The 23295-nt window shown below is 41.4% G+C and overlaps 2 protein-coding genes across 11 annotated transcripts in view; both read right to left on the reverse strand.

The window, feature by feature from the left end:
- camsap2b (calmodulin regulated spectrin-associated protein family, member 2b) overlaps positions 1–15929 on the reverse strand; it is a 30120-nt gene extending 14191 nt beyond the window's left edge. For 4 of the 8 annotated variants that reach the window (XM_058632893.1, XM_058632873.1, XM_058632884.1 and 1 more), the window contains exons 1-4: positions 15257–15929; positions 9430–9689; positions 3056–3235; positions 2181–2273 (exon numbers count right to left, since the gene is read on the reverse strand). In XM_058632893.1, coding sequence (XP_058488876.1) covers positions 2181–2273; positions 3056–3235; positions 9430–9689; positions 15257–15398 — 675 coding nt within the window. In that variant the 5' untranslated portion in view covers positions 15399–15929. The remainder of the gene's footprint in view (positions 1–2180; positions 2274–3055; positions 3236–9429; positions 9690–15256) is intronic. The other 4 variants (XM_058632907.1, XM_058632901.1, XM_058632909.1 and 1 more) reach the window with 2 other exon arrangements.
- A 428-nt stretch (positions 15930–16357) lies between these two features.
- On the reverse strand, positions 16358–19481 carry ticam1 (TIR domain containing adaptor molecule 1). 3 transcript variants are annotated; one of them, XM_058646554.1, is made up of 2 exons: positions 19422–19481; positions 16358–19087 (listed from the first exon to the last, which is right to left on the reverse strand). In XM_058646554.1, the coding sequence occupies exon 2, from the start codon at positions 19055–19057 to the stop codon at positions 17300–17302; it is 1758 nt and encodes a 585-aa protein (XP_058502537.1). In that variant the 5' UTR covers positions 19058–19087; positions 19422–19481; the 3' UTR covers positions 16358–17299. The 3 variants fall into 3 exon arrangements, with proteins under 3 accessions (XP_058502537.1, XP_058502454.1, XP_058502619.1); XM_058646471.1 differs by having other exon boundaries at positions 16358–19129; positions 19422–19469; XM_058646636.1 differs by having other exon boundaries at positions 16358–19083; positions 19422–19447.
- Positions 19482–23295: the final 3814 nt, after the last annotated feature.

Below are 23295 nucleotides of genomic sequence, written 5' to 3' on the forward strand. Positions count from 1 at the left end.
GATGATGAGTGGACAACAACAGGAGAGAGGGGGGAAAGGCATTAGAGCAAACAGCAGTTTCACTACAACAACTGAGTCTGATGGACAACAACACTATAGAAAATACAAATACACATCAAAAAGACGTTTATAGAGATTTTGACCTGCTAAAAATGTGACATCATGTGTGAGGAGAACTTACTGTATAATGGACTGGGTGGCGTACTGATTAAAGAACACAGGGGTATTAAGTATTAAGTATTGTAATTAAGGTTTGTACCAAACACAGACAGACCACATGCCCGACCAAGATTTCATTGCAATGTCAGATAAGTGGATACGATAATACAGATTTACAGTTAAAATGTATTTTGTACAATTCGTTTTTAAAAATGTGCCAATAAAAGATATTGAACTGCTTAAATCTAAGCATTATGAAAAGGGTTTTTTTTAAGATGAAAACAAATAAATATCCAATAAAAGACCGAAAACTCAAATTCCTCAAACTATAAACATAAACAGAACTCTCCAGTGAGTCATGAGTTGGCACCAATGTTGAGCACAAACATTCACATACTCTCTCACACACACACACACACACACACACACACACACACACACACACACACACACACACAGAGTGAGAAATGCTGAGAACTTAGTCATGAGACCACGGTTGAAAATCTTTCACACCATCCCAGAATAGACTAAATTTACTAAGATGGTCTTGTGCTTAACCATTAGTGTGTCTCTGTGTGTGTGTGTGTGTGTGAAATTGTGTCTTCCTCAGTGAATAGGCCTCTGTTGAAGAGGATAACACCGACAGACACAGGGTGTGATGGAGCATGGAGCAGCAAAGCAGCTGACTGACACAGAGCCCACATCATACACATCACCCTCCCTTTAAAAGACTCTCTGTAGCCTTTGACCAAACCAGAATAGGGAAATGTGAATGAGTGTGGGATGGGACAGGCGATGGATATCAAGAACTGGTACTGAATAGGCAGTGGTTCCTCATCGTTCAGTACTGAAACATTCAGCTTTTCCATGCACTGGTTAACTGGACTGTTGTCCATATCCCAGAATACAAACACCAGTGGGGAACTGATTTATTGAATTAAGTGTATCTACCTCAATTATGCTTAATTGGCGATATGCTCCCTTTCAGCTTGTTAATAGTATTAGACCAAAATAACTTTAGCTGTTGGTACAACACCGGCTTATTTCCAGGTCAAAGCGCGAGCGGATGGGAAGCGTCTAACATGTGCAGAGCACCTTGGCCAGTTTGGGTCCATGCTATGGTAATTTGACTTTCACTCACATTATCTAGGCGTGTTAGTCCAACTTTGAGACATTTGATTTATTACAATTTCAGTTGGACAAACATGTCTTTTAAAAGAAACACAATTCTCTAGACTTTTTGTCCAACAACATATAAACATACTATCTTCGTTGGTCATTGTCTCCTCTTACTAATATTTATTTTTTTCCTTTTATTACCTCCTGTCACTGTTGTTGAACAGACGACTGAGGCACGGCGGTGTGACCTGAAGAGGCAGTGTGATGAAATGTCTGTAACTTCACCGTTAAATGAGTCAAAGAGAACAGTTGGTGGCTCTGTGTTTGCCCCCACTGGACTAACTTGTTTCACATAGACCTTACATAACTATGAGGCCTACAGGACGAGCAGCGCCTCTATCCGTCACTGACTCTTTAGCTACAGCTGACAATGTTCCTAAGAGCCCGTCTCTAAGTCTTTGTCCACTTTTCTATCTCTGAATGTCCTTCCTCACTTTCCTCCTCCCTCTTTTTGCCCCATCTTACATGTCCCCTCCTCCTCCTCCTCCTCCTCCTTCGCCCCGGAACATTTTTTGTCTCCTCTAACAGAAGTGTTGTGACTCTTGCCAACACTTCTCTGCCGCTAGGTCTGACACTGAGCTCATCTGTTCCTCTGACTGACAAAGCGCCGCGTGCTGTGCGTTCATGTGATGGGTACGTGTGACGTGTCGAACGTGGAGGTAAACGTGTGTGAGATAATTAAGCAGACGAGAAAGATGAAATGAAATGAAAAGCAAAACATTCGGCCCACAGTATAAACATAAAAAGTCCGTGTTTGTTCTGTCTGTATGTCAGTGTTCACTCTTCTCATGTACTTCTCTTCTCCTCCTTGATGTGTGCGACTTTAGTGTTTGTGTTCTTACTTTGTGTGTTGCCGTGTTTGTTGCCGACTCCTGAGAGGAAGATTCTCTCAGCTTCTGCTCCTCCACAAGGATGTCCCGCAGGTGATCATTCACCTGCGGAGAGAGAGAGAGGGAGAGAGGGAGAGAGGGAGAGAGGGAGAGAGAGAGATGGGTTTCACATTCCACATTTTTTGTTTGACATTGAGAGGCTGAATGGGGAGTTTGTGGGAACAGGAGAAAGTTGAACAAGCGGCTCCTCACATCAAAGGCAAATCTTTCACCACTTCTGTCCATTAACTGCTGCAGCATAATGTTACTGTAACCTAATATTTAAACACTCAGCTGACTTCCAACCTGAGGGCAGGTGTAAAAACAACGTGAAGGATTACTCTAAGAATAGTTTTCTTTCTTTCTTTAATAAAAAGTCTCCTTTTCCAAAACACTCTTCCGTCTCCAAAAGTGTGATGTGACATTTTGGCCCCAAGGACTTTCAAGGTCACATCAGCAAATCCTCCACCATACACTGATGAATCCTCAAATGAAGCCTATATTTACTGCACATACTGTATACAGTCCTACTTTACATGGAGCAGGAATGTTTCAATCACATTCTGAAACACGTGTGTCAAAATTGACTGAAAGCAAAACAAGGTGTCATCACAGAGAAACAGCCAAATTGAGGTCAGATTTGACTCATTCAGTCCTGATTCAGTGGACCAAACGTTAGGCCCCGTCTTGAGTCAGTCATCTCTTGATAATCTCTCCAACATGATTGCACATAGAAAGATGCCAGTACTCCATCTTGCAAAAACGGAATGTTAAAAACCCCACTGAAACATGTGTCGGTGGATCTGCACACACAGATCTAATGTGATTCTGTGTGTGTGTGTGTGTACCTTGTTGATCCAGGTGGTGATTGCATCCTCAGTGTCATAGGGCAGCTCCGGAATGTGTCCGTCACTGTGTGATGGTTCAGCAGAGGAGAACCTGTTGATGCAGGACATCACCCGCTCCACACTCACCATCTCCACAGTGTACGCCATCATCAGCGTATCGATGAGCGCCAGATGGGAACTCTGTGCAAACACACAGCAGCAGCAACAGACAGGCAGACAGACAGACAGACACACAGACAGACAGACAGACAGACAGACAGAAAATATTAATTATTTTCCCTTTTTTTGCCCATTAACATCCAAGTGACGATGCAAAAAGTATTGAATCAAGTGTAGACATCATTTATAACACCTCCTCTTCTGTATTCTTCTCCAATGTAACCACTTCACCTTCACTGACATTAACATTATCACATAAATGGATAATCATTTAGCCCACGGCCAAGTTGGAAAGGAATCTTGGCTTGCTGCTGGTTAGAGTCTCCGCTAGGTCAAGGGCTGGGGTACCAGTGAGCAAGGTACCCAATCCCCTACAATTGCGCATTGTTAATTGGACACTCTACAATTTAACCCAGTGGGTTGTGTGAGGAAGGGAATCCGGTATTAAAAAAATGTCTGCAAAATTATGTGTGGAAGAATTTCAATTTTCAGAAAAAAAGAAATCAGAAAAAGTCAAAGGTCACATTAGTTTATGTTGTTTATGTAGTTGGCATACACGCATCTCCAACGACAACAATCTACATTGCAGCAATAATAATTCTTTGGCGTCACACTCGCTTTCCTTCCTTTGTGTGGAGCTGTTTGTTCACCTCACCAGGAGCTCAATGAGGATGCTGTGCATGATGTTTTTTGCAAAGTAAGCAAAGATCTTTCATGCGCCACACAAACCTTTGTTGGCTCACTGCGTAGTTTGCAGCACGCCCCTTTACTCAGTCTACAGTAAATCTCTCATCAGTCTTTAAATAGACTTTGTTGTGTTGCAGCGTGACGGTAAAATGATCAGATTTATCTTAAGTGGATCAACATTTGTGATCACAATGTCCACTATGTTTAACGCTGTCAAACGTCTGTGCAACTGCTCTGATACAGTCGTGCATAAAAACAGCAATTCAATCATTTATGTTTTCTTTCAATATCTACACAAAGCTTGACATTTTCCTGGCCTTTCTGATCCCATTCCAGGCTCGTCAGACCAACAGACCTCCCCTTCCTTTTCCTGTAACATGACAGGTCTACTTAAAAACACTTATGCTCTGAGTGTGTGTGTGTGTGTGTGTGGGGGGGGGGGGGGGGGGGGGGGGGGGGTGTCAACCTAAGTGTACAAAAACATGAAATCAGGTGTTCCATGATTCAGGAGACTCAGATCAACAGACGGAAAAACAAGCCGTTTGTGAGTCTGTAGAAGTGAGTGTGTACTGTTAAGCACAGGCCTCTCATTCATAACCAACAACTAATACAACTTTTGGTAACTTCTGTTACTGTGCTACAATTCTGGACTGGTCTAACCGGACATGTACAGAGGAAATGCTGCAGTTAGAATCCCTCTTCATGGAACACCAAGGGTCACATGATCAATGCCACATCTAATTCACTGCTCCTAATGAATTGAAAAACAAAAAAAAACACACACATAGAGGAAGCATTCAGAAAGTGTAAACCTCAGCCAAGGCCCACTCAGTTTCCCACAGAGTCAATACACTCAATACAATCTTACACGTTTAACAACTCTGTTTATAATGTCACCAGAATCTGTCCTTAACTTTTGGAGTTATGCTATTCACAGCCTTAAATTTGACCTCCTTAGCTGAGGGAATCAAAGTTGAGATTAATGTGACCTTAATACATTTTATTGAATTGTAATTGTCCTAATCTGGGTTTAAGGTAGGTATGGGAATCGGTATCGGTCAGTATCGTTCGGTATCGGTGCGATACTGGTCAAAATCACTGGATCTGATATCTAACAGGTAAAAATAAAGCCTATAATTCACTATGCAAAGACTATACAAATGTAAATAAAAATCAGCAAACACATTTTAGCTGAGTCATGTTTGGGCTGTTTATTTCTTCTTTTTTTGGGAGAACAATATTTGTTATGCAGTTGAAAAATGATGTCTTTGAAATGACTCAGCACAAATGAATTACCGCCTTCATAGTTCATAAATGGTCTAAAATAATTAAGTATAATTAAGACACAAAAAAGTTGGATCGTCCCATCCAACAAGTAACAATTTATGTATCATTTATTTATTTGAAATGAACCAATAAAGGTGGTGAATTATTATGTCCAACCAACAGTCAAGAAAAGAGAAATTCTCAATGACATTAATGATAATGCAAGCTAAAGACAGAACACTTAAGTTTTAAAAGTATGATTAATGACTTCAATCATTCACCAACATTACCAGAATAAAACCTTTATGTAAGCTCATCTGTAGAATAATACGTGGTGTTAAATTGAACCTTCTAAGAATGTCTACGCGAGTGTCCACACTCTGAATTCCAGCATCTTCAGGATATTGCCAGATATCTGACATTGCAAGCATCGTCCTTCAAAGTTACAGTAACCTGTCCGTCAACTGGACTTAAGAGAGGACTCTGTCATTTTCTTAAAAGGGCCTGTGAGGGAGTGAGCACATAGTATAACCTCACTTTGAGGACCACTGAAATAGATTACACAACATTTTTTGATTTGGTAGGAAAGGTACGACTAAGGCCTAAGATGTAGGACAAGAACAGTAATGACTGTTAGTGCTACATATATATAAAAAACATTTAAACACACGTTTATACACACTCCCATGTCAAACAGGGATTTTCATCAGCAACCTGGGTGACCACACTAAGGTGAGAACAAACCACTGGATGGGAACGGTTTGATCGCCCGGTTTATTATTGCTTTCAGCTGGTTTCACAAGCCCTGGGTGAAGAAGAGGTTTTATAAATATCTTCACAAAAGGTAACTCTGTAAAGCTGTAAAATCTTATCTTTGAGAATCAACCGCTGTGCGGTGTGACAAACGGGTCCAGACTGATCTCTCCATTACTCCATTATTCTCTTCATTATCTCTATAGCCACAGGCCCCAACCAGGGCAACTCTTTATGTTGTTTAAACACACACTGCCAGTCTGAACATCTGCTAAGTATGCAGGACAGTGACTAAGACGTCAGTCTGTTTCTTTAACAACTAGCGGCTTCAACTTTCCCAACCCAAGTCATTGAAAATAAGTACTGTTTTCATGCAGCCTTTAGGCTCGTGTGACAGTTTCATTACCAATGCGTCATTTTAAATGTGCATCTGTCTGTGTAGACGTACGGCGTCCACACGTCTCGCACGACAGACCGATGTGCTTACACATCTACTCCACTAATGTTGACACTACAGCATGGACTTAAGAGCCATGTGCCATCTATTATCCCTCAGTAAGACCTCTGATGTGTGTTTGACAGTGTGTGCGATGTAAAAGCACTCATGGTTACATTCATGCCTTATAAGGCTGTGGAAATGGCCGACATTGGTCATAAAGACCAATAAAGAGGAGCAGTACACTCGTGTACAATGGCAGAAGCATCAGTGTTTGTTCTTGCGGCTGTGAGTGAGTGAGTGAGTGTGTGTGTGTGTGACAGAGGGAGAGAGAAGGGATCAAAGGCATCTATAGAAATTTTTAGAAAAGTCCAGCACCTGAGCAAACAGACAATCAAAGAACTTGAGGTCAACATTATAGGATTTTCTATGACAACGACGACTTTAGAAATCAGTGCAGCCACTACTATACGTTTGGCTGATTTAATTTTCTTTCTATTTTCAACAAATGACACACACAATTATGAGTCTGTCTCTCCAATGTGCACTTTGTCAAATGAAGTTACTGAAAATAAAAAACGTGTGTAGAGTAGTGTAAATAAGTCATAATTGACCGGGACAACACAAGTGTGACTTCGCATATGCTCCTTTGAGCTGCTACACTGCTGACAATTTCAGTTGCCTCTGCACAGAACAAAATTGCCAGAGAAAAATAAAAGAAAAGAAGCAAATATAGCTTAAAGAGAAGAAAGGAGCAGTAATGCAACATTACGGGGGCCGAATGAGAATGGCAGTGACTGAAGGACTGGCAACTCTTCACAGATGTACAGCATGTGCATGTGTGTGTGAAGAATGGGTTAAAGAGGGTGTGGCAGGGGGTGAGGGAGGAGTGGTTTAAGGCTCTTATTAGTGCACCAGACGTGCTTTGACTCACTGTGAGACCCCACCCTCCACAGTGCTGCAGTAGTGCACATCATGTCTCCTCTCCTCTCCTCTCCTCTCCTCTCCTGTACTCACACCTTCCCAGCTCTCTATACAATCTGCTCTTCTCCTCCTCCCCAGGTTTTCCCCCTCCTCTCTTACCAGATGGCCATATTTAAGGTGGTCCCTTTCCACTCCTCCACTCCTCCTCTGGCATGCACATGTCATCACGCCCGCCAAAAAGGCAATAACTCTGCCGTCTTCTTCTCCACTACACTCCAACCACCCTCCCACACACACACTGCATGACAACTTTTCTCCCCCTCTCCCGTTTTCACATTCACCCATTCACCCTGTCCTCTTGTGCTCTACTTTCCTGGATCCTTGTGGAACAACAGCAACGCAGCAGCCTTCTAAACTAAACTCAAGTCTTCTTGTTCCCCCCTTTTTTCCTCTCTGTAGGTATTTGCTCCCTGACGGACTGCCATGCTCCTCCTCATCCCTGACATGAGTTTCTCTTCTCTTTGGAAAAGCATGAGGTCATCATTTTTCTTCTCTGCATTCACAGTACCATGACCCAAAATGAAAGGATGGTCCTTCACGGCTAAAACTATCCCGCTGACTCGACAAATACGCACGCAGTCATCTCATCTGCTTCAACCCAATAGAGCCTGTAGGCTCCATACGTTTAACACTAAATAATCTGGTCTACACTTACTCACACGTTCAGTTTCACATCAGTAAGTGCTGCACCATCGCGCCCACCCTCATGACATTCCCAATCAATAAATGACGAAGTGAGCACAGGCGACTGTAAACACACACACACACACACACACACACACGTGACCTTGAATGGTGGCTTTGAATCATTCCCTGAAGATTTGGAAAGAGAGAGCACAGGCAGAGGACGAACAGAATGCAGCTACAATGAAATGTAATATGCTTAGACTTCAGTTAAATATTCAGGGGATGACAATTTTCTGTGCTCATTCAATCTACAAAGAGTTTGGACGAGGGAGAGAGAGGGAGAGAGAGAGAGAGAGAGAGAGAGAGAGAGGGAGAGGCTGCAGAGGAAAAAAGGCTAAAAAGACCAAGACAGGGAGAGAGAAGAAAAGCAGAGCATAAAACAGAGAAGGGAAAGAAACTGTAAAAAAAGACACAGAAGGGGAGAGTGTGTGTGATGGAGAGAGAGGGGTGAGTGTGTGTGTGTGTGTGTGTGTGTGTGTGTGTGTGCACTGCAATGCAGACACCTTTTGGCATCAGCAGAAGTGCCAGTCTGCAGCCATGTGTGTGTGTTTCCCAGGAAAAAAAAAAAAAAAGGAACTGCTGTTTTAAGCTCTTCTCACGTCCAGGAAAAGGCGTCAGTGTTAAAGTGCCGGAACAATGAGCCAATTAACAAACATGTCCTTGTTTAGTATATTATATTTTAATTATCTTTGGGTTTTAGGCAGTTGGTCAGAGAGAAAACAAGCCAACGGAAGACATCACTTTCTCCAGAATATCGTGACTTCTTCTAATAAAAATGAAACCCGGCAGATCGTCAATGACGACGCAGCCTCGTCACGTTCTTCAGTCGAGGTCCAATGCTGACGTGCTACCAGAATGTTTTTGGCAGTGTGAGGTAACGACACGCCGTCTAATGACACGGAGACCAAACAGTGAGTAATGGTTGCTATAGGGAACCTGTCATTAGTGGTTGTTTCAGAACTTCGAGGGCGGTCCTACAGTGTGACACATGGAGCTGTACATACAAGTTTCCCCCGGAGGGAAATCAACACAAATAGTAACATGAAAATGATTCATTTGATTATCTGACAGAAAAAATGTAGTAGTGCTTATAATCAAGCAAAAAAAACGTGTGGACACGCTGCTTTTAGGCCACACTGAGTTTTAGATTGTTTGCTGGCTAAGTTATGTAATCTGAAGCTGTCACTTTAAACAATGAATAATAATAATGATGCTTAGTTGTAGCCGTGTGCGTATGTGTTGACACGTGTTGCACATGAACAGACTGAGATCTAAATATACTCATCCCACTTCACACATCCCGTCGCCTTGGTTACTACTACGTATGTATGTGAACGTCTGCATTTAGTGGAAGTGGAAAAATCTGTTTGCCATGCACCGTGTCTGGTGCACGCTCACTCACCATGTTTATAGGGGTGCTGGTCAGGTCTCGCTCTGTGACCAGTCGGTCCTGGTCAGTGACATACAGGCCTTTCTGGGCCAGGGCTTGGATGACGGCGTTGTGTCCCAGTAAAGGTTTGACAGCATCGCTGCGGAGGATGAGGCTCCCAGCTCGGCAGTAGAGCTCTGCAGACTGGAGCAGGCAGGCCACTGGAGGCTTCAGGTGCTCCTGGTTGTACTGGTCCCTGTAGAAAGGCTCGGCCAGCTCATCTGGTACTGCGTCTGACATAAAGTAAGAGCAGGGAAATGAGCTGGGGCTTGTTTTATCCTTCTGTCCTCAAGCCACATTGCTGGCGACGGTGTTATAGTTTCTCTATTTTACCTCGCTCTGTTCTGTTTGTGCTGTGGCTTCCCTACAGTGCAGCCACAACATGTGCTCAAGGCCTGTTGCACATGTAAAATATACAGAAAATGAGATGTTTATAAAGACAACACACAGGGATATTACAGTAGCTACTAAAAGCCATAAGTGGAGTTGGTGGTGAGAGACAGTTTTAACTGTCACATTGATGTATTATCATATTAGTGTGGATCCGAACGTGACTAAAGCCAGTGTGTGTGTCTGTGTGCAGGAATGCAAACAGACACGACTGTTGGTGGAAGTACACGTTACAAAGTATAAGCCTGTTACCTCGGCCAGTTAATCTGATTCGAAGAAAATATACAGGAAAAACTCAAAGTTTTACTATACTGGTCATTAAATGACATGCATACCTTGCATGTGTGTGTGTGTGTGCTTGTATTTGTTACATCTTGGGACCTTTTCTGGCATAAACACTGACCTTGTCAGGACCAGAGCCTCATTTTTGAGGAACTGGTTAAGTTCAGTTGCTAAGATTTGACTTGTGGTTCTGGTTAGGGTTAGAGATAATGCTTTGGTACACTTTTAAAACACCGCATGCTAAAAGTATGAGTGTGTACTTCTGGTGCGTGGGGTTATTTCCTCTCTGCTCACCTCTGAATCACACTGAGGGAAACACAGGACACTAAAGATATTTGTCTTAAAGGTACAGCTTGTTTTTTTTTTTCTAGCCCATCTTTTTGTATCAGAACTGCAGAAACAACAACAGTTCACCAAAACAACACAATCAAATAATATGTAGAGAGATAGAGAAAAAAAAAACATCTATTAAACATGTGATTTCCAGATTTCCAGTGACAAAAGTTGAAGCAGCAGCTGCTCTGAATGTCTACACTAAAGGATTCAGCCATTGGGAACACAAACGTGACAAGAGTGAGAGCTATATTTGTTCCAGACACTACTTCAAGAACAAAAACCTAACAAAACATTGGTAGGATTGCAGCAGGATTGCGTTTAGACTGGAACAGCTGATCTTTAAGCTTAATGGTAATAAAATGTTTTCTAAAAAAGACGAAAAGAATGGAGTGCATGTTGTTCTGGAGTTCATGGAAATCTGCCTCGTCAAGAAAAAAACCCTCTCCTTTGTGTTGGCCATCAAAGAGGAAACAGACAGGAAGTAGCTGCCACAGGAAGTCCAGGCATGGAGAAGACTGCTCCCCTGGAGACCCCAGGATCACAGCTCAGCATAGTTACACAACCTCACACTTAGCAGTGGCATTTATCTCTGCTGTTCAGCGCTCTCTTTTTTTTGAACTGGGAAATTCACTTATTCATAGGTTCCAGATTTCTGTATGGATAACATTATTGATTTTATACTAGTGGAGGGCAATATATTGATTTTACTTCAATATATCATCGTATCATGTTATAGCATCTGAGATAAGATTGTTTTAGCGCTGATAATGAGGCGTTTAATCAAATGTTAACATATTGAAGTTATTAAAGTAAATACATGGAATCTCCCTACAATTACAGAAGGAAAAAAACTAACAAAACTTTATTACTTCATAGTTTCTTTCACATTTAAACCGCTTTTATTAAACACCAACAAGCTTAAGATATGCACCAGATATCATCTAAAATGATCTGTATTTTAAGGATGTAATTGACAGAATAGGGAAGATATATTATTTTATTTTACCGTTACCGTCCTATGAGAAGCACACGCCTCTAAAAAGAAAACTTCATGAGGTCAGAGAAACAAATCAAGATGATGACTTAACAGCCATGTTAGCCAGCCGCTAGTTTTAGTTCATGATTCATGAACAATACAATAAGTATTGCAATATAATGTTCTTTACGCAATAGAAAAAAGATTATAGAGTATACTGATGTAACGGACACATTTACAAATAACACATCATTAAAATAACACGTATTAAGTTTTGAATTGGACTTGAGAAATGTTTTCTGCCCCAAAATTAAAGATTATTTTTTAATTATTAAAATTGAAATGGATAAATGTAACTTTCAACCAAGGAGCAAATGATCATTGATAAAGACTGATTTGAAATTGTACAATACATCGTGATAACATTTTTGGCCCTTTCGCCCAGCCTTGCAAGTTAGCTGTGGCCTCTATGCTTCTATTTGAAATCTATCACCACAGATGCAAATAAGCTCTCTAACGCTGGCGTAATTATTTCTAAATGCTCGTTGTCACTGTAAAAACAAAACATTATTCAGGGTTCAGCGTCTTGCTTACAATAGAGGTAGGGAGTTGAACCACCAACCCTATAATCATTCCTCTGCTTTAAATTACTTTGGCGAAATGGCTGCTGACGAACACAACCACACAATTTACACTATATATATTCTAAAAACATTAGAAATCACCGCACAGTCAGCTTTTGAGTTGACCTTTGTTGGGCCTTTGCTGCTTCTGTGTTCATTGGACTATTTCTGAAATGTCTGATTATTTTCTCATTTAATCTATTAGTCTTTTCATCCATAAAATGCAAATCAATTGTGTAAAATGTTGCTGTGTTTTCGAAACAAACTTTGGTCCACAAACCAAAGGATCAAAACTGTGCGCATTTAAAAAGCCGGAATGGGAGAATTTGTTTTTTATTTGATCATAAACCAACTCAAAGCAAATAATTGGGACAAAAGTGAGTTGACAGTAAAGCTGTGCGCTGACATTCATTACACAACCAGGCACACACACACACACACACACACACAGTCGACATCTTTAAAAGCTTATTTTTCAAAACCCCCCATTTCCACATCCTTATAGCTGTAAATCGCTGCTCCCGTGCATTCTGTGTTTTAGGGCAGTAGATCCATCTTTCTAAAGTTGCAGCCGATGTCAAAGTTGCCACATCTGAGCAACACCAGACTCAAACAACAACTCATCAGTTAGAACTAGGCCAAACTGCGACTCCGAGGATCAGTCGTGAACTGGGCCACAGTTCTGTTCAGTGCCAGGGAGCTGAAAATGTGTCAGGGCAGAACAACACAAGCCAAGCGCACGCTTCTAAGGCTGGCTCGGTCATATTTTCCAGTATTTGTGTTGTATCGTGCATACGTTTAAGCGCCTCACGCTGCTGGATCAATGGCCTCGATTCACGGTCCCCTCTTTTGATCTCTCTCTTTCTTTCTAGGTTTGTCTGCCTGTGCCGCTCATTGACTCCGGGTAGAGTGCAGTACAGTGTACAGGAGGAGCAGCTGTTCAAAGCATTTATTAGATGTTGGAGTAAACCTCTGGGTTCAGCAGAGCAGCGCTGGAATGACTTAGTCTTTATGAGACGAGGCTGCCACAGCTGCCTCCAGACTACAGTGACAGGAGGAGACATGTCTGGAAGACATAGGCTACGTAACGTATGAAGTATTAAGTTAAAGAGAAAAAGTTAGTTGCACAGACGAACACTTTTCTAACTGTAATAAAAAGCTTGTGTGCTGTATGAACTATGCACATATACTGTGTTAGAGAGGAAAATATTTTCTAATTAGATAATCCAGACAGAAACTTGATCTGCTGAGACTAATTGAGCCTGTGTGAATTTTAAGGTACGATATTATCGGCACGATATCGGTATCGGCAAATATTGGCTTTAAAATGTATTATTATATATCAGCATTTACACCAATTATCCGCCTAATGACTAATAACTACAACACTAGGCTAAATAAGATGCTACCTCCTTGACTTCTATGCTGGCGCCCTCTACAACTATTACCTTTTTTTACGTTTATTTATTTTGCTCAATGAAGAAAAAGAATATCTACATCTGCTGCGACATGAGTGTGAAAAATATGACGTTAATTTCACTACAGAAGAGACAAAATGACCTCTGCAGTTGGGCACAAGGAAAAGTGTATATATATCAGTTATCGAACCAAGCACTCCTGATATATTGGCATATCTGATATTGATAAAAAGTCCAATTTCGTGCATCAAAATGCATTTTTTGACAAGCTGTCATGTGTGAAGCTGGACTGTGCTGACCTGCAACAGATTGTTTAAGTATAAAACAATTCCTTACTTAAATACTGTATGCCTGATGGGTTTTTGCAACCTGAGAGACTAAAATGATCCATCTGGTGCAAATGAACTTAGCACACCGTACACCGCACGGCTTCATTGTCACATGATATACTGTATAATAAATGAATAATAATTCATTGATTCACATGTGTTTTCTGGTCTTCTTCATGTCTTTACAACAGCAAACTGCCCTGTGGACAAAACAAGACATTCGAAGTCGAAGAAAAGCCAATCGACCAATGACATTTCAGAGACTGTGACACCCCCAAAACAACAAATGGACTAATGGTCACAGAATTAACAGAGATATTACTGCACAGCCTGGGACTTTGCCATGTTTATTGATTACACATCAAACACTAAAGGCTGACAGTGTACAGTGAACAATGTCAACACAGCCTTATTGGCACTCCTATTGTGGAGAACAAGAAGCAAGTAACAGGTAAACCAATGATCCTGTGACACAAGCAGGATCAATTAACTCAAGGGGAATGTTATATAGTAAAACACAAAACAGTGGAAGCATTATTCAATTATTTTATATTATTTAAGAGGACTTTTTCGGGAGTCAGTTTTCTTTGAACTGCTGCTTTTTTAAAAAAATGATTTCTATTTATAATAGAGGAACACTTAAGTGATTAAGTAGTTTATTGGAGTCAGAGAGTTGTTTACAGGACGGTCCCACATGTCAACAAGGACGATAAGTTGATCATTGTGACTTAGAAATACTGCCTATCTTGTCAACATGCAGTTGGATTGGTTTATTTTGAAGTCTACCACAAGGGGCAGTCTATGCGGTCGCTTTCAGTTCCTCTTTACTGTTATACACTTTAAGTTTGTCCCGACACAAATATAACTCGAAACTGCTATTGACTGTTCACATGCTAATATATGCAGTTTAACCATGTTGCATGTTGTCAATTGTGTCGTACTTTTGAAAAAAAGGACAGGACGAAAGTGGTGCTTTTTTCCCCCCAAGAATGTAAGGAAACTACGGTGGCCTTGAAGCGCACAAGAAAGACTGTTGTTCTTCTACACAGAAATCTCCTGCTGCTGCTGTGGAGACATGTTGATGCAAGATGGCTGCCTCCATAACGCAAGGCCCTTACCTAAAGTATGTACAAAGTTAATTTTATTTGAAAGTATTATATATAGTCTACTACAAACGCACACACATTTTACAAATATTATTTACTGTAACATTCAGTTGGATTTTGTGAATTTAACGTACGCAATATACAGAAGGTGTTACTATGGGCTATATTTGCTCTTGTACAAATGTACATTATGTTGTGCCGGTTTAGGCACCGTTATGGCACCGGTGACGTTTCGAAATGATCGGTATCGAAAAATCCCCCAAAACATAACTATATTTAGCCCTAGTTTGATGAAGATGATGATGATGATGTGGGTGTTTATATGCTTTCCATGACCTACCCGAGCCGAAAGCCTTGGCCACCAGCCAGGTCAGGCTGCAGGAGATCTTGGCTCTGGTGAAGTCATAGTGGTCGAAGCTCTTAATGGCAGGAACGATGAAGGTCCGTCTCATGCCTCTGTCCTCTGCCGCATGATCTCCCATCTTCCCTGAGTCAGGATCCCGCTACACACTGCGGCTGAGGCGCAAGTCAGCCCGAGCAACTCCTCCTGACTGCGGATGTCATCCCGTCCACAGGAATCCGAAGCAGGAAAAAAAAAAAAAATGCTCCTCTCGTCCTGGAAAAAAAAAAAAGAAAAAAGACAACGAAACCCTGAAAACTTTGATTTGTGGGTTGAACTGTCGCTCCTGGTCTACATGAGCGCCATCCCCGTCAGTTTGATGTCCTTATGGTTCAGTGATGTCCTCACGGCGCAGTTTAGAAACAGGCTTTCTGAAGATTTCCTCCATTCCATGACATTCTCATAATCCTCCTCCTCCTCCTGGTCGACAGGACGGAGCAGCGGCTGTGTGTCAGAGGAGGAAGGTGACGAGTGATCACAGACTATTCGCGTCCATGTTGTCCTTCTCTGTTTTCTTTTCTGACTGTTTTTCCTCCTCTCCTCTTCTCCCTCTCTCCCTCCGTCTCCGCTTCGTCTCCTCTGCGCTTTTCCTGCCGCACTGACCTGAGGACAGCGCGCACTGCACATGCGCAGAACACCCCACTCGTGTAAGAGTCACCACCACCAAAAAATAATGTAAAACACATGAGGTAGAGTTCACTGACACAATATACACTTTATTTACTATTACTACTAAACGATTCTTCATGATTACATTATTATTATGATGATGATGATTATTATGATGATGATTATAACAATAATAATAATTATTATTATTATCATTATTGTTATTATTATTATTATATATTTTTTATTGTTATTATTATTATATTTATTATTATTATTATCATTAGCATCATCATTATTGTTATCATTATTATTATTATTATTATTATATAATTTTTATTGTTATTATTATTATCTTTATTATTATTATCATGTGTGATTATGATTATTCCATGATTCAAAATTCTTGGAGCACTTTATTAACCCACTGAATGACACTGTCACTGGTGTTATTTAATAAACGGAGTACATGAAATCATTGTTTCCAAAGAGAGGTTGATCATTTCCATATCCACAGATTGTACACAAGCAAAGAACTTCATGTGGGTTTAACTTTATATCACAGGAACACACCAGCAGCCAAACCTTCCCATCACCTATAGTGTCATTCTCCTGTGGAGGAGGTATAGCAACAAGAGAAAGGCTAAGTAAACATGAAACAACATGAACAAAAAAACCCACACAGATAAAAGTGCAAACGTGAGCAGATGTTTACAGTAAAATAAGGAACGAGAGGAGAACTCGACAGTGGAAATAAACAGTCAAGACATGAGGACGTGGTGCTAATGAAGATTCATTCCTCATTTTTAGTTGGAAACTGTCAAAAACAACCTTTCAGAGGAACGTCTGTGACATTTGTGTTAAACATAAACCTGAGCCAATGCATAAAATGAATCTACTGTATCTCACTATATCTTATGTAGCCTGTTCTAGACATGAAAGTGTGTTACTAATGAGAAGGAGACAAATTACAAATGAAATGTCCCTGTTGAACACACACAGTCATCGACTCACACTCCCCTTAAATTTAAGACTTAAATCTTTCTTTTCTTTTCAGATTTGGCTGTATCATTCAGGAGCAGCAATGTTATTGGATGACTGTACTTTGGAGGAGCAACAAGGAGCATGGAGCAACATCACACTCTAGTGCCTGTACTGTGTTCATACAGCTGAAGAGGTTAGAAAGTTTATATAACACACATCTGCCAGTAGATGGCAGTCCTCAGCTAAGTATTCATTTGCATCCCTTTGACCAGCAGTACAATATTCAATAGTGTTCATTATAAACATCATATCATAAAACTGTATTGGCATGATTTATTTTTTCACACTTACATCTCAAAAAATACCTCATTTAAAAATGTTTGTCCAAATTTATTTCTGCTCCTCTGAGAAAATGGAGTCTTCTTTGCCTGCACCTCCACTGTGATCCACTGTCATCTGAGAGTCATTACCGATCATAATGTATTGAGCATGTTCAATACGAATGCTTGGTGCTTGTTGCCTCATAGCTCCGTTGTCACCCTGTCCTGGTGAAACACCGGGACCAAGAAGATGATGTTGTTCCATTAAAAGGGTCAGATTCTCTTTCTCCAGTGAGCATGCTATTTTACTCTGTTGGATCAATTGCCTTTGATACTGGTTCAACCGCTTTAGTTTGTTCTGCCTCTCAATCTGGCTTTTCATTCTCTGTCCCTCCTTCCAGATTCTCTGCTGTTCTTTAATTTTTGCAGGAGACAAAACCCTCTTTACCTTTCTCTCAAAGTTCTTGTTCTCCTCCAGTGAGACTATTGTCTTCAGCACCATGGGCATGTTTTCCTTTCGAATGCTGTTCTGCTGTGGCAGCAGAGGGATCACAGTGTTGTGCTTGTGTTTGTTGTTTAAGGAGTTGATGAGGGCAGTGTCTGTCTCCACTTCCACCATGCGAGTGTTGAAGTTGCGAGTGAGTAGCAGGAAAGTGAAGGCTGAGTTGTTGATGGCATCCTCCACACACCTCAGAGAGCTCCTACCCGGGATGGCAAAGTCCTCAGAGAAGGTTGCGCCATCAAAACCAGTGGCTGTTTCCAGTCTTGTCTTCATACTTTCAGCCACATCTGCATCCTCTGGTGCATGGAGAATAACAAATGCATAAAATGTCTCCTCCTCCTCGTCTTCTACACCTTTACTTCCACACATTCCATGTGAAACAGAAGGGTCTGTTGGAGTATGTAGATGCATTTTTGATTCCCTGCTTGGTTTGGTGGTGTGGTTTGGAGTCGTATTCTGACCAGTATGACTTTCCAACTTCCTGGGCTCTGCTGCGAGTGCTGCATCCATGTTTGATTCTGTATTTGCTTCAAACAGTCTAGGGTCAACAGATTTAGACTCAGGTTCTGCCGGTAACAGAGATGCAGGTGCATGGAGGACGTGAGAGTTTTGCTTGGATTTATCTGGTACTTCTCCTTGAAATGGGACTGTTGGTGGTATGCTAATCTCTAGATGAGTAGGGTATGAGGGCATTGAGGAGCTTGCCTGCAGAGGGCTGGCAAGACTAAAATCTCTCTTGGGCTTATTACTCATTTTCAAAGTTGTGTTTACTTCACCCAGGCTTCTGTGAGGATCATAACAAGACCCTGACTTGAGATCTCTTGAGCTCATCCACTCTTCAAACACAGGCCCACAGACAACTTTAGCTTCCTCTCTGAGTGGATCATACTCCAGATTCTCACAATCGCTTGCTTTTTGGCTGTCAATGGAAAGGGCCCTCTGATATGCCAGATTTCTCAGAAGCGGATCACATAGTCGTCGCTCAGACAAAACCTTAAACATTCGAGCCAACACTGCTAAAGATTCGCCCGTTAACGCTTGAAAGTCTCCACAGTGAGCTCCAAACTCTGCTAAATTACCCCCACTCGTTTTCCACCTTTCAGCCAAATGCTTGGCAAAGTAGTTGTCCTTCAGCAACTGGAGTTTGTTCAGGGCCTGCGCCTCTTTCTGGAGAATGATCAGACACAGGGCGTGTATGAAGTTCTCTTCCAGAGACTCACCCAACTGAATAGTCAGGCTTAACAGTCGCTCCGGGGGCTCCTTAAATAATATGTCAAAAACGTCCCTCAGTCCCGTTCCCGGATTCTCTTGTCCCTCGTCACTCATGTTCAGTTATACTTGGTAGTCCACCTCTAGCTTTGAACAAACGAAACAGGAACACATGTGATTATGCTTTTCCTGTATTTGTAAAGATATAAAAACAACACGTTGTCAAACATTGAGCTAATTGCTGACACTACAACAGTTTAAAATAGTTTGAATGCCATTGGATAACCAGCATCAAGTTCCAGTTTAAATAAGGAAGTCACTCAGAGTATCTCTTTCCGAGTTCAGTTCAAACAATTGAAAAGTTTTTCTTCTCTGTTTACAGGAAGCTGTAAGTGCACGTCTGAAACTACGCCGTCAGAACGTAACTCATATGCAGAGAGTTCTGTCTAAGTTTTGGATTCATGTTACTCTGTAAACGTACCTGTGGCAGTTGTTGGCCTTTGGCCGGTTGAAGCATTTGTGCCTGAACATAATGATGACGTAACAAGGTTGTGGAGTATGGGAACTCATGAGGGACAAAAGACAAAAACAGGAAGCATTCGTGTCTGCTACAAGCACACTGTAGTTCTCCACTTGACCAAATGCAATGTAACATTCTTGTGAGAACCAATAGTTTAGATTACAAGCATTCAGCTCCATAATTTGTATTTTTTTTCCCTACTTTATGAACTTTTATGTGTTTAAACAAAGAGAAGAACTTAAGTGAGGAAGTCTGTAGCTCCTCATACACAGTTGACACAGAGGAGAGAGGAATTTGGGCTTTTTTCTCCTTCTCTGCTAAATGGCAAGCGTATTTTTATCTGCGGAGGAAACCTCTAACCCTGTATTTACCAGGGGTGGGGTCACACCAGGCAGAGTGCAAGCCAAGATCGTTTCCCTCAATGCAGCGCAGACACAGAGCCTCACTGTTCTTACTGCTGAGTGCAGTGTGATATGTTTACTGTACGACCACTTCTGAAGGATTACAGTAACTCTGAAGGAGGTACGGTTTCTCTGCCTTCCTGAAATATGATTTTTGAAAGAATAGTATGTACGTGTCTTGGCACAAACCCATCTGTGGAGACTGTTTAAAAATCATTAGAGGGCAAGGAGGAAGTCAGAAACAGAGTTAGGGTATTGTATTTTTTTTTCCTCTATTGCTCCTTTATTCAGGGTAGAAATCAAAAAAATATTGTTATTATTTTACTCACTTCCTAAACAACATGCTCGAACACTGTCAGGCTTTCACACATATTTGTATCACAAATTAGAAAAAACAATCCTCATGTGGAGGATGAAGCAGTAGACGATGAATGAATGAATGTTACTCTGACATCATGGATGATGTATTTTGAGCTGACAATTTCCAATTTCCCTTTTAAACACAAGGTGCCCAAATTCTTACTGTTGATAAGCCATGTTCTAGGCGCCACACGCACACTATGTATGCCCCTCTCTGACCCATACACACATCCAAAGATATAAAAGCACACATACACTCAGCCTGTAGGATACTTATGTAACGCACTGCCAAATGTCCATCTTTATTGAGGTCAGTCCTTTTAACGAGAGACACGCTCTACTAACAGCTGTAGTCAGCCTGGCATTAAACTCGCCTTCACCTTCAGGCCAAAATATGTGGTTGTCAGTTCTGCAAACCGTGGCATTGCACGACTTCAGCAATGGTGAGAAGACGCGGTCTTGTTTTTGCAGCGTTCTTGTTATAGTATTATTTTTTTCTTTTCCTATAAACTGCACAGATGTGCGTGTGTTTGTGTCAGTGGTTTCTGGCCGTGGGAGAGAGCCCTGAGGGAGACACAGAGGGGTCACATATAAGAGGCTTTGGGGCAGACGAGTGAAAAGGAGGCCCTTTCTTGGACAGAGACTACGGATTAGGATGAAAGACATACGAGTGGGGGATGCTCTCTGCCTTTTTTATCTGTCTCACCCGCTTGCTGCAGCACTCTCCCACATTTTGTATCATGTCTATTCAAAAATGAGTGAGAAATAATGAGGGCGAAACAAAGAAGGACATTGAGGTCCCTAGATGGAGAGGGCGATTGATAAGATAGTGTGATACAGGGGCAGAGCAAAAGACGACCTGAGACCTTGACAGATCGATAGCCTCTTTTGAATTCCGTTTGAGAGAGGCCATGCTACATGCTGCTCTTTTCCCAGCCACATGATTCGTCACACATGCTAAGAGAATTTAACACACTCACTTCTGGCAGGCAAAGTATATGCCCCACACACATGTTCACGGGAAGGTATACGGCGATATGAGACCATGCATGCACTCATTCAGCCCAGAGTCCATGCCCATGGTCTGGCCTCTATTGAAACAAATGAATGAAACACCTGCATTTACCGCATTCCCCAACAGTCGTGCAGAGAAAACGCGAAGCAACATTGAGTGCATCTTGTTCATAGAAGAAGGAGTTTGTGCATGGGCTGTTACAGCTTTAGCTGACCTACATACATTCAGACAAACATGTGTGTGCTGTGCATCAAGGCACAAATAACCCCCGGACCATGACACACTACGGCTAGTTTGTGTTGTGTTGACAAAGTGGGTAAACAGATCTGAGTTAATGTGACACCTAACTAGCATTAATTCAGGAGCAAAGGTAAATGAAGCGAGCCTGCGGACACAACAGGGGAGGTCAGTGGGGACGGGGGGACGTGTGTACTGTACCACACTGGACTATGCTTGGGTGAGCATGTAGGCCATGCCAACAACAATGCATAATACAGCCTCTGGTGATGGGGGATGCTACACACACACACACACTCCCCACTTTCATCTCACATATACACACACATATATATATATAGACATACACTCACATAAACACACACACAAAGTCGTGCGCATGCAGACATTGACGGTGATGAGGCACGGAGCAGTTTATGCTCATATCACGACAGAGTCTTTGATCAGTGTGACAGGAAGGGCACTCGCCCCTGAGGAATTAGCTAACTCTTCGCCTCGCAAAAGCACAGCCACAATAAATGAGGCATGTTTGCGTTTGCAGCAGAGGGTGGAGGATGTCTGATGTTTGGCTTCATTAATATGCTAAATGTATGAATATGATTTGTTCCACTTCATTGTCCAGAGTATGTCCAGAGTGGCATGATAATGATTAAAAATGGAGAATGTGCAGAAATTCAGATTGCACCTATAATCCTCTCAATTTAATAGGTTGTTAATCTGCGCAAGTCATTTACATACGGCCTGTTAATGAGCAAATCCACCAGTTTTATTTCTCCTACAAATTACAGCTACTTGCATATTGAGGATTAACAGTGTGATAGTTTGTTTTTTTCCCCAAATGCTTGAAGTGGCTCTTCTCAATTTATACTAGATTGAAGTGTTATGTGTAATATTAAAGGAGATTTGTTCAACTCACTTCAGATTATTGCCAGACCTTAAAACAACAGGACAGGAAAATAGACAAATAAAAACATACATGAAATATGATAAAAGCCAGTTATACAAATGTATGAATAGTCATGTATAGAACTGGGATTTTCCAGCTGCAACATTCAGGGTAGGATTTTGTCGACATATGAATCCATGCATCAGGTTTTGCATTAAAGCTTTAAAAGTTCAGACTCCTTCACTTGCACTGCTGGACTTGTACGAGGGAGTGTGTTATGTCCTTGAATCCGCTGATCTTAACACCGTCTGAGCACATGTAAAGTGTTCTTTCCAACATATTAGCTTGGGCGTACAATATGCAACACTGCCAGAGTATATCATTATTTGTGAAGAAGTGACAAAGGCGTTGAAATTTGTTTGCGAACAGATATCACATTACCCCTGACAAATAAAAAGATCTTGCTTTCATGCAGAGAGTTAAACGAGATATCTGTCCATGAATTATAACGACCCTAAAGCAAATACTGGAAATGTGTGGAAAAAGCTCTCCTCTCTGTGTAGTTAGAAAATGAGTTTCCCCAAAAACCCTCAATGCATGTGAACTTTTTAAATGCTGATAGGAAAATATTGTTACCGCTGGATGCTAGTTGCTTCGGCAGCAAGCTTCAGATGACGTTGTCTTTATAACTCGCGGAAAGAAAGTGAAAAGGCTAATGTCCTGAAATATCAAAGCTATTCTTGTCATGGTGTCACTATACATTTATATCTTTCTGATTTCCCCCAACTTCGTATACAGGCTACAACAAACTGAATGACATTTATGACAATCGTACAAAAGGTACTCTCACAGAGACGTCACCATCTAAGATCTTTTGGGTTTTTCCTCAGCTGTATTAGCCATCTGAGAATGTAGATTTGTTCATTTTCTAAAGGT

This window comes from Solea solea, chromosome 1 (genome assembly GCF_958295425.1).
Source record: "Solea solea chromosome 1, fSolSol10.1, whole genome shotgun sequence".
Taxonomy (NCBI): domain Eukaryota; kingdom Metazoa; phylum Chordata; class Actinopteri; order Pleuronectiformes; family Soleidae; genus Solea; species Solea solea.